At 26.4% G+C, this 16944-nt stretch overlaps 1 protein-coding gene across 1 annotated transcript in view; it reads left to right on the top strand.

Annotated features, from left to right (window-relative positions):
* The first annotated feature begins 415 nt into the window (after positions 1-415).
* LOC100215801 (serine/threonine-protein kinase tousled-like 1) overlaps positions 416-16944 on the top strand; it is a 31416-nt gene continuing 14887 nt past the window's right edge. Inside the window, exons 1-3 of the mRNA XM_065793112.1 lie at positions 416-917; positions 8764-8863; positions 13985-14210. Of these exons, the coding sequence (XP_065649184.1) occupies positions 776-917; positions 8764-8863; positions 13985-14210 (468 nt within the window). The 5' untranslated portion in view covers positions 416-775. The remainder of the gene's footprint in view (positions 918-8763; positions 8864-13984; positions 14211-16944) is intronic.

Here is a 16944-nt window from a genome sequence, read left to right as displayed (position 1 = left end):
CAACTATCCTAATAACTCTTTTAAGATTTGGATGTTTCGTAGCCAGTTCAGTTTATAAATGACACATTAATAAACTTCGCACATTTAATATCCTCATAATAATCATACTTTATGCCCAAATTTAAAAAATTTAAAAAGAAGACTAGAAAAAGTTAAAAAATTTTTCAAAAGACTTATAAATGTTTTTTAATTAATGCTTGCAAAAATCAAAATCCTCACTCAATTAATAGATACTCCATTGCGCCTATAGCTAAACCAATTTATTTACATACACTCAGCTGAGCCAACAATAATAAAACAATTAAAACAATATAAATAAGATAAAACAATATAAATAAGATTAAGAAATAAAAGAAAACAATAATATAAATAAGATAAAGCAGTAATAAATAGTAAAGCAATAACAAATAGAAACAAAAACATTCTTAGTTCAAAGAAACAACAACTTTCGAGTCGATAAGGTTGCGTTTTTTAAACTATATAATTAGTTTCTTAATGACTTTTTACTTAAGTGTACTTAATTTTAATTAAGTTTACTCCGTTTAAATCGTCAAGAATTGCTAGATGTTTTTTATGGTTTTGTCGCACGGTAACCTGTTTTGTGAAAAATGTTGTTATTCTTAGCTTTTTGTTGCGTTCAAACTAGTCCGAATATTTTTTTTAAACTGAAACGAAAAAAAAAAGAAAAAATTTATGAAAATATATAGAACTGGCGTAATCTTTGTAATGGTAACAAGTTCAATAGTAAAAATTTGATTTTTATAATTATACAGTAATGACTTATCAGTCAGATACTTCGTATAGAAAAAATCTAGAAAAAAAAGAAAAGCAATGTCGAAGTAGTTTTAATCCAAAACTTCTTAATGCTGCATGGCCAAAAGCTCCAACAATGCCAACACGACACTCGCATATAAAAGGTATACTTATCTGTTTTTACAAAACTTCTACACCGTGTTACTATAAAGTAAAATAAATTAATATAAGTGTAAAATAATTTTATACAAGCCAATATCAAAAGTTAATTTTTGATTATCCTGATTAAAAGTCATAGATAGGAACGCATAGGATCAAGAATAAAGATATTGATTTCAAATATTCAGGATTTTTTAAAAAGTATATTCAAGATTATTAATTTTATTTGTTTTTTTTATTTATTAATTATTTGATATATTCATGAAAGCCATTTCAGAGGATTTTTTTTTGTCTCCATATTTATATATGATCAACATGGTTGTATAGCGCTTAAAAAAACTTAAAAAAAGAGAGGTATTTCAACTTTAGAAGTTAGATGGATCTGAGGTTATTGTATTTTTTGTGCCGGGGTCAAAAAGAGGGACTCCTTGGACTCGGACTCTGAAATTTTTTTTTTTGTCCTAACCAAAATTTTTACAGATGAAAAAGTCCCTAAAATGCTAAAATAGACTATTTAAAGTTTCTATTATACTGTAAATAATTACTATTTATAATTGGTTTCATTGCTTTGCTGAAAAAATAACTTTTTTTTTTCGGTTAAAGGTATTTACTAATATTGCTAATATAATTTAGATAAACGGATTTGTTAACTTTTTCACTTATATACTTACACTAGCAGATTTGCATACAATGTTAAAAAAGCTTTTTTATTTTATTTTTTTAATTCAGTTTAATCATTAAATCATTTAAATTGTTCTAAAACTTGAAATAACTTAAACATGTTATTTCTCTCAATATTATATATTATATATAGCATCAAACATAAAAAAAAAAACATGAAAAAATAAACTAGATATATATAAATAAAAATATATATGATATAGCATTCAAACAAAAAATTCATTCATGCGCAAAAAAAGCATATCATCAACTAAATCAGATGTAAAGCGATTATGATGGTCCACAGTCATGTGCGTTATAATTTTAAGACATCCCTTTTAATTTCTGGGAAAGTCGCATTGAATGGGTTAGCTTAAAAAAATAGGTTAAAAAATCATTTAGGTTGGAGGAGTTATTCTTAAAAATTGACCTGATTTCGGGAAATACTTTTAAAGCAGCTCGAAGTTCTGTTTCAATTGTACAAAGTTGGTTCTACACATTTCTTCTGAAAAATTCCCTTCTATCTTGTTTTGGCACAGTTAGGTTTCCCTTTTTTTTCCTGGCAAAACATGCGCCTCATTTTTAGAATCTGAATCAAACACACAAACAGTAGAAGAGTTGGTTGATATTACTTTGCTCTTTTTTCCAAATGGACATTTTTATTTTTATTTTCCAGTTGAATTAGTTTGTATTTTATCTTCCAAAGGCAGTCAGCTGCAGTCGTCTAAAGAAATGTGTAATTTTGAATATATGTAATATTCATATTCATTTCTATAGAATACATTTATATAATGTATACTTATTGTTGTAAACCATAATAAAATAGTAAAACCATAATAATAGTATTGTTGTAAACCATAATTAAAAAGTCTTTCATGAATATTTTGGCTTTTATCAAATATAAGAAAAAGGCTATACAAGAACTACAAACATCTATTGTATATAAATAGCGTAACTAATAACCGTATGTATAATAAATTATATATAAATAGCGTTACTAATAACTGTAATATTCAGAAGATGGGAAGTGACGTCATTAATATTATATTGCATTATTACTTAAATTATAACACTTATATAAATAAAGTATATATTATATAAATATAGTTATAATATTATTTAATTATATTAAATAATATTATAACTATAATAAATTATAATAATAAAAAAACCTTGTCTTCACTTGTCAGCATGCAACCATGTCAAATATCTATGTAAACCACTGAGAGAATAAGTGAATTTTCTCATAGGGTAATTTTCCGATTCATCATTCACTTCTGAATAACTTTTGCAAACTCATGGTCTTTGCCATCGAGTTCACACCTTATTGAGTTAAAGAGAAACTCACCTGCAGTGATATTCTCCCGCTGAAGGTGAATAGTGAGATTGTGAGCCATCTCCAATACATCTCGTAGTTCTTCCTAGATGCCCCAATAATATGGCTGAACATTAAACTCTTTAGGAGCTACTTTTAGTGTGTTCAGCTTTTCGATAATTGATTGAATCTGAAAAAATAAAATATTTTATGAAAATTATGTCTCTGTATTTTTTAATTATATTAAAAAAACATTGCAGAAGCAGATATTTCTTTATTAATGAAAGGTTGTTGCACAGGCATTTTAAAAAATCAGTAGGGAAATGAATTTTTGGAATCATTATGCAGAATCAACACTAAATTAATTTGGATATTTTAAAAAAAAGAGCAACAAAAAATCTTTATTTATATATACTAAGTAAAATAAATAGTTTAAATAGTAACTTATTAACCAACCTTGATGAGCCCTTCAATCATGTTAAACTAGCTTGACCAACGGGTAGCCTGATCTAAAATAGGAATTTAGTTTGAGGATTGATCTCTGAAGTAGTCAAGCCACTTTGAATTTCTTGCAACTTTTACAACTTCTCTTGCACTACTAATTAAATTCTTTATCGTGGACTTCTTTAAGGCATGATTGAGTGTCAGCTGTAGAGTGTGGACAGCACATCTTTGAAGATGAATTAAGTTCAACTTCTAGCAACTTCAGCAGCCAAGACTGTTGCCGCATTGTCCTCTGTAAAGAGGCCATCCTCGTCTAATTTATCTAATGCAAATTGAAAATTGACTTTCTCTTTGTTGATATCCCCCATTGCGTTGCTGCTGAAGTCACACACAAACTTTATTTTTACCTAACATATGTTGCATTTTGAAAAATATTTTATGAATATTCAAATCAAATAATATTTTTAATTTAAATGAAAAAAAGTAGAATTACTTCAATTTCAAGTTTTAAAAAGATTTTTTTTAAGTATAAATTCTCAGCTGCATTGTCCACACTTATGCCTAAAATATTAGTTTTATCAATTCCAAACTTATCTAGACATTTTTCAATATTCTTTTTAGTGTGGTCTGCTGTTTGTTTTCCTTTTTGTATCAACGGTGCTAAGGTTGACAACAATAACTTCATCATCTATTGAGTATTGGACATTAATACCATGGTAGTGTCGCATATGTCTTGTTGTTGAATCGACTTTTAAATAGACCAATAGTTTTGATATTACATTTTTAATTTCTTTGCCATGCTTTATGGCAAGGTTGCAAATTTGAGTTCTCATATTATCTCTGTTAAGTGTAAATCTGAACTGTGAAGCCACTTATCCACAAAATTTTTGTATGGGTTCGCAATCAAATGCCTGAAAAAACATTTCAGAATAAATAGACAAACTATTTTGATAAAGCATGCTTCTTTTTTTTATATGTTAATTACGACAAAGAAATTTGGAAAACATTTTACAAAATCAAACCAAATAGTAAAGTACAAAGAAAAAGTTAAAAACAAAAAGTCTCGGAAAATGAATAACAAATGTAAGTCTTTTAATCATTCTTAACCTGGAATGAAAGTCTTTCCAAGTGTTAAATGAACTAAAACCATTTAACACTTTTAAAAACTCGTTCTTCGTTAAATTCAAATTAACTTGCTGAGGTGGAAAACACTTTAATATAGACTGCTGCAAATTACTTTGGTTTTTTTTTTGTTTTTTTTTTTGTTATTCACCTCCTCAAGACCGAGAAGGCCACTACAGATGAGGAGGCTACTTAATAGTGGTTATAACCCTCTCTCAACTCTATAACTCCGAAACACGAACCTTAAAGAACAAGGCCACTGCGCTGAGAAACAAGTTGAGCGCGGTACTACCAGGGACGTGGTGGGGATCGAACTCGGAACCTCTCGCTTATAAAGCGAGCGCTTTACCACTACACCACTACCGCGTGGTTGCCTGTACATTTCTTCTTTTTCTTGTCCTCTTCTTTCTTTTTCTTTAGTTTTTCTTTTTCTATATTTTTCAAAAGATCAGTGTGTTTTCTCGATAAGTGTCGAATAAGGATGCTCAAGCCAGCTTTTTTGGCACACACAATTTCTTCATCATACAATTCGCTCCCTTTACTTTTTTCTGTTACCATACATTTAAAGCTGAAAACTTAAACTCCTTCCACAATTTTTTTAGCATGTAAAAAATGTTTGTATACAATATCTGTTCCTTTATTTATAGACATTACTAAATGAGAATAGAAAATCCAAATATAAAGAAAGACAGTTGTCATTTGCAGCTGATTATAGACATATTATTATATAAAGTATTGCTTCTTATACCTTCCCAAAATTACATAATTAGTTAAATAACCTACAAAAAAATAGTTATGAAAATTGTTATTATAATTTATACATTGAATCTATTATTACACCATATTAACACATTACAACAAAAATGTTGTAATGCGTTTTTATTTAATATAAATTATAACAAATCAAAAAGTATGATGAAATTTTATTCTTACGATGTGCTCAAACACATTTAATAGATGTCACTTGCTACACTTGTAAAATGATACTTCCTAACAGTGTTAAAAAAGACTTGTTTGCAAAGAAAACTTAAACATGTTGTTCAAATTAAATATCCATGTGTTTAGATTTATTTTAAGTAATTATAATAAGAACTTTCAGACTTTTTTTATCAGTTAAATCATATCTGTCATTTTAAGCAATGTTATTGGGAAAATGCATTTAAAAAAATACTTTCTTTTACTTTGGCATCAATGCAGGTTTAAGTGTGTAAAAATTAGTGCTTAAGCATAATTCCTCCCTTTTCTGCCTCCCTCTTCCCCCCTTTGGACTTAAACACCAATGGTAACTTTGGATCTTGCATCACAAAGCTGTAGTTTTCTGCAAAGTCACCTAAGACAATACAGCAGTCTTTCACCAACTTTTCTCTTTGTTGCCTTAGGTATCTTGCTTCACAATTTGCAATGTAGGAATGTTAACTTGTTTCTTGCCTCTGATAACATCAACTTGTATTCTTCAGTTGTTGTTGTCTGACAGATCAATGTTGTTCTGTCTGTTTTTCTGCCACTGATTAAAAGACACCTTCTCATCTTTCTCATTGTCAATTAGTTGTGTATCCAGAAACTTATTGAACTATATCTGGATAATTCAGACATCGATAAACCATGCACCTGCTTCTTGTCACATCACAAACAATTGTTTTTATTACCCCTACCCTAATTGTCAATAGTTGTTTTTATTACCACTACCCTATTTGTCAATAATTTATTTCATTGCCACTACCCTATTTGTCAATAATTTATTTCATTGTCACTATTACCTGTTTGTCAATACTGATACTATAAATACAAAAATCAAATACAATATAAAAAAAAAGTACAGATACCAAGAAAATACAGGTACTGCCAATACTCAATATCAGTATTTTCGTATAACTCTGTTGTTTTATTTTATTTTAAAAAAGTAAATTTTTAAAGATTATTTTGCACCAAAATTAGATATCAATAGTGAGATAAGGCTTTAGATAAGTTAAGTTTCTTAAGAAGTCATTTAAAAGATTTAATAAAAGTTGTATTGCTAATTTTGTATTATTTTATTTATGTTTAAAAAATTGCTGATAGTTTAATCGGTTATTATCACTTATTTACTACCTCAGGCTTAGCCAAGAGCTTTCTCTCTTCAGAACCCGAGGTGCAAAATAATGCATGCATTTAAATTAATGGCACAATTTAGAACTTTGAATGGAGAAGATAAAGAGTTGCATTTGTTAATATTTCAAGTAGTTGAGCACCTTTAAAAGCAGATTTGCTCTTCACTGAATAAAAACTTTATTGACGTTATTAAAATAACTAAATCTGAAACCATTTTGTTGTTATTCAGACTCTAATTTGGTCTGATTCAATGCTTGTTTTACAGTACTGCAACTTTGTTTTTTGTATTTGGGTATAACCTTATTGTAACAAAACATTGACTGATTTTCTTAGTAAATTTTTAAGAAAAATTATCCTTCTTTTAAAACAAAAAAAAAACAACAAACACAAAATTATTTCTACTGATAAAAATTTAAGTATTATAATAATCATGATCATTTAAAAAATATGCTCTAAAAGCTTATAATATGCATTTTACTTTTTGTTTGTAGCCTTTACACAGGGGACAGGAACTTTACACAGGGGACAGGAACTTTACACAGGGGACAGGACAGGAAAAAGGTCATAACAATTTTTAAAATTGATGAATCTATTTAACAACCTTTTTTTTTTTTTTTGGTTCCTTTAAAGTTTGAAGAATGATTACAAAAGTTAAACAAGATTATTAAAAGAATCTCAAAAAATTCTTAGTGTAAAAAAAATTTGAAGAATAACAATGAGTAAAGGAGCTATCATGATGCGAGCTTGTTGGCAAGATGATGAATGATTTGAAAGTTTTTCCAAAACAGTCAGTCATGAATTTATAATTTTTTGTATGTGTGTTTATCATATTGGTTTGTTACCTGCATGAGTTTCATAATGATTCGTTACCTGCATGAGTAAAAATAACTTTCTATGTGTTTTCTATAAGGCGACTTTCTATGTGTTTACTGTCACCAGATTAATTAAAATATGAAAACTATTAACTAATGGTGTTTTTTTTGTATTAATCAACTATTAATAATAATAAGATTGAGCTGTGGCATAAAGCGGAGCTGACGAAATGAATATGGTCAACTATGACAGCTGAACTGTATATAAAGTTTCATATTGTTTTCTTATAGGCATCATAACTGTTTTTAAATAAATTTATAGTTTTGGAGTTTTTAACTGCATCCAGAAGTGCGTTCCGAACATTAACCACTCTATTTAAGAAAAATTATTCTCTTTGATGACAGTTATTTGTGAGCTGTTTGATTAGTCATTCCTTATTTCTTCTAACTGCACCTGCTGGCCCAGGACAATCGCCAGATTGGTACTTGTTTGGAGGGTGGATCCAGGATGTAGTATTAAGACCAGTGGTTTTCTTTAAATACTGAATTGCATATACCCATGTGCTACATGCTTTGATTGATTGGATATTGAGTAGGGCTAGTCGATCTTTATATTTTTTTCCCTATAATGAATGGCATAATTTAGTGGCTCTTCTTTGTACTCGTTTGATAACTTTTTCATTAACTTTGTTGAATGGAGCCCATGCAGGCTTTCCATACTCAAGGTGAGGTCTCACAAATGTGGTATAAAGTATTTTAAACATTGAAGGGTTAAAGTATCTAAACATCTGCTTGAGTGAAGCTAGCGCTGCATTAGCTTTAACTGCTTCATATTTTGATTGGGCTGACCATTTTAGATAGCTAGTTATTAAAATTCCTAGATCTCTATTAATTAATATTAAATAAAAAAACATTTTTTTTTAATTTAAAAATTGTCTTTTTTGCATATAAAATCATGTTAACAATGTTGCAAAAAGCCAAATGATATTTATAAATGATGTATTGTTGTAGGAATATATATCTTGCCTTATTAGCCATCTTTACCATAGTTCCCCCATAAGAATGTTTTGAAGAAAAACAAAGTTTCCATTTCATAGGAATGGCTTATAATTCCTAGCATAAAGGCTAAAGAACTATTTAAATATATTTTTTTATTTTTATAAAAAGTAACTTGACTTCACTAGGAGTTAAGTTTAGTTTTATTACATTCATTACTTGCAAAACAAAAGTAATTTATTACAATTACAAGTAATGTAAAATATATGTAGTTTGTTAATTAACTATCGTGTTACCATTTAACACTTAAACAATAGGAACTATGTATTAAAAATCATATTTTTGCAAATAAGTTACCTTGATGTGAATAATTATTTTTCATTGTTAACAATTATAGTAATTTTTTTAATTTAGCTGTTAATCATAAAGAATTTGCAAAACCCTGTAATCCATTGCAACCTTCAATTGATACTGAAGATATGGAGGTTGACATTGATGATGAAGAGAAAGAGAAGTAAAACCATATCTTATTTTGTAAACATGTACAAATAATAAATGTTGTATAAATAAGTTATACATATTTTTATTTTTATATGTGTATATATTCTTATTTTCTATGTATGTGTCTGTGTGTGTATCTATAAAAATAACTTTTGCACATTATGTAGGTTTATACTTTATGAAGTTTGAATATTCTGTATACTCTTTTATTTGCTTCTTTTGTTGAGTTGTAATTGATGAAAGTAGTCTTTAAAATTGATGAAAGTAGTCTTTAAAATTGATGAAAGTAGTCTTTAAAATTGATGAAAGTAGTCTTTAAAATTGATGAAAGTAGCCTTTAAAATTGATGAAAGTAGTCTTTAAAATTGATGAAAGTAGTCTTTAAAATTGATGAAAGTAGTCTTTAAGATTGATGAAAGTAGTCTTTAAAATAAAGCATTTACATTGTTTTGTAATTTAAATTTTCAACATGAAAATATACCAAAAATTTCTTTATTTATATTTTTGATAACATTGTTTTGAAAATACAAGTTTCTGGCTCGCTCACTTTTTTTCCTGGCCACTCACTTTTTAAACATAAAAGTTTCTTGTGTCTAAAGTTTGAATGTCATCTATGTTGATAAAAATATCAAAATACTGCAATTTGTATGGTTGCTATAATATTGATTTGTCAGTTTGTATTGAAGCTTAACTAAAGGCACACCCCAACAAAGCGCTTTTATAAATAACACCTTTTTTTTTCTCATTAAAGCTGTAGTAGTTTGCATAATTATAGTTATGTACAATATAAATATTCAAGTTTATGTTATTATCATTAGTGTCTTCTTTTATAGTTATAGTAACATATAGTATAAAGAAATTGTGCCAAAAAACCTTTATTAAAATTCAGTTTCCACTCATTTGTTAAGCTATGGGAATGGCAAAGGAAAAGGATAAAACAGGAATTTAGACAGATTAGATGGAATATATTCAATACTGCTCAAAAATTTAGCACATATTAGATTTAAGTTTCATTTTCCTTCTTTTAATTGAATTTTTTAGGCGGTAAATTTCGTATGCCTTTTCTATTTTTTTTTTATTTACAGTTAATTAAAACAAACCTTTAAAAAAAAAAAAAAATAGAAAAAAAGTTACGTTATTTTAACCATCTATTTTTAACTTAAACAGATACCGCTAATTAAAACGGTGTAAAAAAGCCGCTCATTAGTTTAGCACACTTGCACTCTTATTGTCTTTTAACTACCGCTTTTTACTTTTTGACATCAAATTTTTACTAAAAAGTAAATTTAACTATTCTTTTTTACATAATAACTGAACAAAAGTTTCTAAGATATACAAAGTGTGTATTATCTCATTTGAAATAAACTTGGTATTTTTTGCTTAAATTTTGTCCATAATTTGAGCAATAAGATGAGAAAAAAATCAATTAGCTCTAAAATAAAACAGCATATTGTAGGATTACATCTTGGTGGTTTCAACAGTTATGAAATAGCTCGAACTCTTAAGTCTGTATCTCGTTCATGTGTACTCAGAACAGTTCAGAAATTTGAAAAAACTGGTAAGACTGCAGACAAAAACTGATCTGGGCGACCAGAAATAACAAGTATCACCAATGATAATAGTATCTATAGAATTGCAAGAAAAAACTCTAAATACTCAGCCAAAGAGATTGCACAAGAAGTGAACTTGGCTCTAAAAAATCATATCTCAAGACAAACTGTAAATAGAAGATTGATTGATCGAAAACTTTGTTGCTACGTTGCTGCCAGAAAACCACTGCTTAAACCAACTGATCGGTTAAAACGTATCAAATTTGTAGAGCTATTTTGAAAATAACTAATTATGAACTAAGAAGAATAATATTTAGTGACGAATCCAACTTTACAGTTATTAACCGAAAGAACAGAGTGATTATCTGAAGACACTATAATGAGATGTTTCATAGTCGCTTCATTGTGCTGTGACTACAAGGTGGTGGAGGTTCAGTAGGCATACGAGGTTGCATCACTTATGATGGCCCAGGTCTCTGCTACTTATACGTCGTATGGATCAACATAAATATATCAAAACACTTGAAAATCAGTTTCAACAAGACAATGCTCCTTGTCACAAGGCAATAACGGTGACTATTTGGTTTCAAGAAAACAACATTAAGGTACTTCAGTGACCAGCTAGATCACCTGACCTTAATCCAATCGAAAATGTATGGACTGTACTGTACCGCAAACTCACTAAAGCTCCCGTAACATCAGCTGAACATCTTAGGGAAAGTTTGAAAGAGTCGTTTGACAGCTTATCAACTGATTATTGCCAAAAACTTTTTGATATAATTAAAAAAAGATGTGAACTATACATAAAGAACAAAGGTGGGCATATTTCTTATTGATCTTGCTATTATATACTAAGTTTGATTAAAGTTATTTAGTGATAGACACTTGTTTTTTTTGTTTGTTTTTTTCTCTTAATGTAATTAAAAAAGTCAAATAAATGTTTTGTTTTTTAAAAATTCTTGAATTTCTTGTTTTTTACTTTTATTTCATTTTTAAAGCAAAAAACGCAACTTCAATCTAATGTGTGCTAAATTTTTTAGCAGTATTGTATATATATATATATATATATATATATATATATATATATATATATATATATATATATATATATATATATATATTATATATATATATATATATATATATATATACAGACACACACACATACAATAGTAATATACTATAATATACTATATTGTATAGTATTATATTTTGATAAATGTTGAAAGTTTTTGAGCAGTATTGTACTTGTTATTACTATATTATTTAAAATTAAAAGAAGGCAAAATTATAAAAAAGTATTTGGGTCAGAAAATTATTTAGAGAAAGAAAAACAAAAGAAACATTTAGTTTATTTATATTATTATAGTGTGTGTGTGTGTGTGTGTGTGTATATATATATATATATATATATATATATATATATATATATATATATATATATATATATATATATATATATATATATATATATATATATATATATATATATATATATTAGGGTGTCCCAAAAAACAACATTTTTGAAAAATATATGCAGAGACCCCCTTAATGTGTTCTATCTAATACAAAAACACTAGATTTAAAATTTTTTTGGATAAAAAATATTTTAAGGGGTCCCTCAAGACCCTCGAATATTTAATGGGTCTCTAATATTTTCAAAAAAAAATTTTCAATAATATGGCAACCTTGTACTTTTTCATGTAATAAAACCGAAAATAACAATTCTGTATTTGAAATCTATATTATTTTTGAAATTTTTATATAATTTCGCTTCATTTGAGTACCAGGTTGACATACTTTTGAAAAACTTTTTTTTTGAAAATATTAGGGACCCATTAAATATTCGAGGGTCTTGAGGGACCCCTTAAAATATTTTTTATTCAAAAAAATTTTAAATCTACTGTTTTTGTATTAGATAGAACTCATTAAGGGGTCTCTGCATATATTTTTTTTAAAAATGTTGTTTTTTGGGACACCCTAATATATATATATATATATATATATATATATATATATATATATATATATATATATATATATATATATATATATATATATACTATTTCAAAAAAGTAAATTTTTAAAGATTATTTTGCACCAAAATTAAATCTCAATAATGAGATAAGACGTTAGATAAGCTTCTTCAGAAGTCATTTAAAAGATTTAATAAAAGTTGTATTGCTAATTTTGTATTATTTTACTTATGTTTAAAAAATTACTGGCAATTCAACAGGTTATTGTCATTTATTCACTACCTCAGGCTTGGTCAAGAGCTTTCTCTCTTTAGAACCTGAGGTGCTAAATAATGCATGCAGTTAAATTAATGGCACAATTCAGAAATTTGCATCGAGAAGATAAAGAGTTGCATTCATAATAGAACCAAATTAATAAAATGAACATTTATTATTTTGTTTCTATTATGACTTGTTATTGATTGCGTTTTTTATTGCTATAAATATAAATATGTTTTTACTTATTTTTGTTAAAATTTATTTGACTATATAAATAGCTACTTTCTACATTTAATAAAATAGATATCTGCTTCCATGTTTCAACTTTTAAAGTTGTTTTCTTATATGAGAAAGTTGTAGTATCCCATAAAAACAGAAACCTCACTACTTCCATCAAATGAGCTTCCAACTCATTTGTTGGAGCACTTAGTATTCTTGAAAAATCCACGTTTAATTAAAATAGCAGTAAAAGTGACATAAATTGCAATTGTAAGTAACTATGTATTTTAACGATTTTCATTTTGTTTCATAGTAAGCAATAAAAATATATGCGTAAATAACTTTTATATATTTACAGACATGAAGTTATAGAGAAATAAATGTTTATGACAAAATTACCAAATATATGTTTATGACAAAGTTATAAAAATGGAAAATTTTTTGAAAACTTTTCAAGTTTTTTTGTTTTTATCTTTCAAAAATTATAGCAAGGTGACTTGCTACTTATTTTGCTGTTTGCCTTTTCATGGAAAAACTTGATTTTTCCATGAAAAGGTAAATGGATGAGTAGAAACTGACTTTAAAGCCTTATCAAAACAGAAATCTCTATTTGATTTTTTGAATTTGTTTATGTATCAAAGAAAGTTTCAGGAAAATGATCATAATTTTAAACTAATTTTAACTTTACAAAATTTTTGAAATAAAAAGTATTTTTTTGTTTGTTTTACCATAGATAGGAAAAACTTTTCTGAATTAGACTATATTGACTTGAAATATTGTTTTTGTTTTGTTAAAATTTTACACTGTTATTATTAACTACAATACAAACAACACATTAATTATATATTCTAAATTTATTTGCTAAATCTTGTTAATTCTTTTTTTGGTTAAGCATATGACATAAAAGTATAGAATTGTTAATTAATTTTTTGTGGTTAAGCATATGACATTAAAATACAAAATATATACTTAATATATAATATGTATTAATATATATTTAATAAATATAGTTAATTATTTTTTGGTTAAGCAAATGACATAAAAATGTAAAATTTATATAATATTCTAAAGAGTTCTAAAAACTAACAACCCAATATTTAAAAAAATGTGATAAAATTTTTTTACCTCTAGACTTAACATTCATCAGCTAAAAGAATGTCATATAAAGAATATGCCAGATTCAAAAAAAAATCCTGCAATTACAAATAAACACTGTAAAGATTCTGCTAGACTTACATTGCGTGCAAGACGAAACCTTAATAAAGCTGAAGAATCAGATATTCAAAAAGGATTATTTAATGATGTTATTGAAAAGAAATGTGAAAAGTCATCAGAAACAAAAGATTCAACAGTACAGGTATATATATATATATATATATATATATATATATATATATATATATATATATATATATATATATATATATATATATATATATGTATATATATATATATATATATATATAAGGATGTTCCAAAAAATTGAAGTGATATTTTTTTAATGCATGTCCTCTTATTTTATTTAAATGATCTTAAAACATTTAAAAATAAAATTTTGCGTACTTAGGACCATGACAACCCGTGCCGACTTGCAGCGAAACTTGTCTGTGCTTGCATGGTACAACGCAATGGAAATCTTGTATCGCTTGCTTGTTATTACTTGTTTATTTTATTAGTTAACACATTACTTTTGAGTAAGCAAAATGTCAGTAGAGTTATGAAGTTCTAAAAAGGAGATATTTTTAATAGAAGACGTAAAGCATCAAATTACCTGTTCAAAACTTCCCTCGAATGGACAAGTACTGGCAGTTTGGATCTTTAATATTTGTAAAGTAAATTTATGTGTCAATGAAAGTGCAAATCTTAATACTCAAGAGTGTATTATTTACTGGGAAAAGGCATGTATACCAATTAAATCATTATCTAACTGTGTTAAAAGGCTAGTTTCACTATACCAAGTTTGGAGAGATTTGCAAAAAAATGTCGAAAAAAACGAGAAGTGTTTGAATAAAGTTGACAAGTGTTTTTTTCCAAATTATACAATTTGTTTGACATTGCTCATGCCAATGCGTTTCAGCTAATTAAAATAAATGAAGCTAAGATCTACTTGGAGCGCCAAAGAGAACCTGGTCAACCTGGTCACTTAGTTGGAAGACAAAAAACTTACGGAAAAAGAAGAAAAGGCGCGTCTTAAAAACATTGAGGAGGATGTTGATTGAGCTAATAAATCATAATATTTAGCAATGTGCTAAATATTATGATTCATTAGCTCCATCAGCATCATCTTGTGAACCACCACAAGAAAACTCATTTTTCGATTCTAAAATAATAGATTTTCAAGAAAATAGACTTAATCTAAATGGTGCTTCCTCCCAGTCCGATAAAACTTGTATGCGAAAAAATTTCATAAAAATTTCATTTTTAAAGTTTGCTTTTTTTGTAAAAATCAAACTTTAAAAAGAAAATTTAATGATTAATGTGTCTTTCACTATAAATACATAATAAATATGTTTTGTTTACTGAATAAAAATAATGAACTCAACAATGTCCCAATAGATTCGTACTAACTTTTCAACTTTGATGTCAAGTTGATACAGGTTTTCGTTATCTAATCTTAATAATATTTTATATTACAATAATATTAACTATAATGATAGTTAAGTTTTTAAAGTTAAATGAAAAAAATAGAGGGTATGCGTTTTGAAATTCAAAAAAAAAAATTCACCCATTTAGCCTGGGACACCCTAATATATATATATAGTAAAGGTGTTAAATTTACTGTTTGTGGTAAAAAATAGCTTAACTACTCTATGACATTTAGCAATACAAAATTAGGCACAGATTACAACAAAATGCGTTAATTTAATTGAGGAAACTAATTAAATTTATTGTTTTTTAAAAAATCATGAAAATGCAAATTAAAAGACTGGAATGCTTTAAAAAACATTCTGAATGTTTTCATGTTATTTTTTCAAAAATAAAACATTCTAAATTTTTTTTTTCACTGTAAAACATGCGCAGAGTGTTGCTACATCGGCTATCTTATAGCCTGTTGCTACAAGGGAGTGTTGCTACATCAACTAAGGGCAGGCAGTCTATCAAATAATAAAAAAACAACTTTTTAAAAAAAAATACATATACAAAAACATACCTGACAATGGTAAAATTAAAGTATAACAAGCAAGAGTATATATTCACGTACGCACACACATATTTATATATTAGGGTGGTTCTAAAAACAACTTTTTTTAAAATGACTGCTGGCACCCCCTGAATATGTTTTATATAATAAAAAAATGCTGGATTTAAAAAATTTTTGAATAAAAAATATTTTAAGGGGTTGCTACTTGCCCTTGAACATTAAATAGGTCCCTAATATTATTAAAAATTTTTTTTAATAATAAGTATTGTCATGTTGGGTCTCAAACAAAACGAAATTATATAAAAATTTCAAAAATATTAATCATTTTATTATTAAATTTTTATTTAAGATTTTAGTGAACAGAAAATTACGTTTTTAAACTAAAAACAAAAAGTAGGAAATTAAACAAGATTTTTAGATTATAATTTTTTCACCAATGTTTTTTTATAAAATGAATAATATTTTTATATAATTTTGCTTCGTTTGAGACCCAACATGACATACTTTTGAAAAACTTTTTTTAAATAATATTAGGGACTTATCTAATGTTCAAGGGTCTTGAGCAAGCCCTAAAAATACTTTTCATTCAAAAAGCTTGTAAATCTAGTGTCATTTTAGCTATTTCATGCTAGGGCATGCAGCATATATTTTTCATATATATATATATATATATATATATATATATATATATATATATATGTATATATATATATATTTATATATGTATTTATATATGTATATATATATATATATATATATATATATATATATATATATATATATATATATATATATATATATATATATATGTAAATATATATATATATATGTATATATATATGTATATATATATATATATATATATATATATATATATATATATATATATATATATATATATATATATATATATATATATATATATATATATATATATAGATTGTTGCAT

Source organism: Hydra vulgaris, chromosome 03 (assembly GCF_038396675.1).
Source record: "Hydra vulgaris chromosome 03, alternate assembly HydraT2T_AEP".
Taxonomy (NCBI): Eukaryota; Metazoa; Cnidaria; class Hydrozoa; order Anthoathecata; family Hydridae; genus Hydra; species Hydra vulgaris.
The sequence above is the reverse complement of the archived record's forward strand: the minus strand, read 5'-3'. Positions and strand labels throughout refer to the sequence as shown.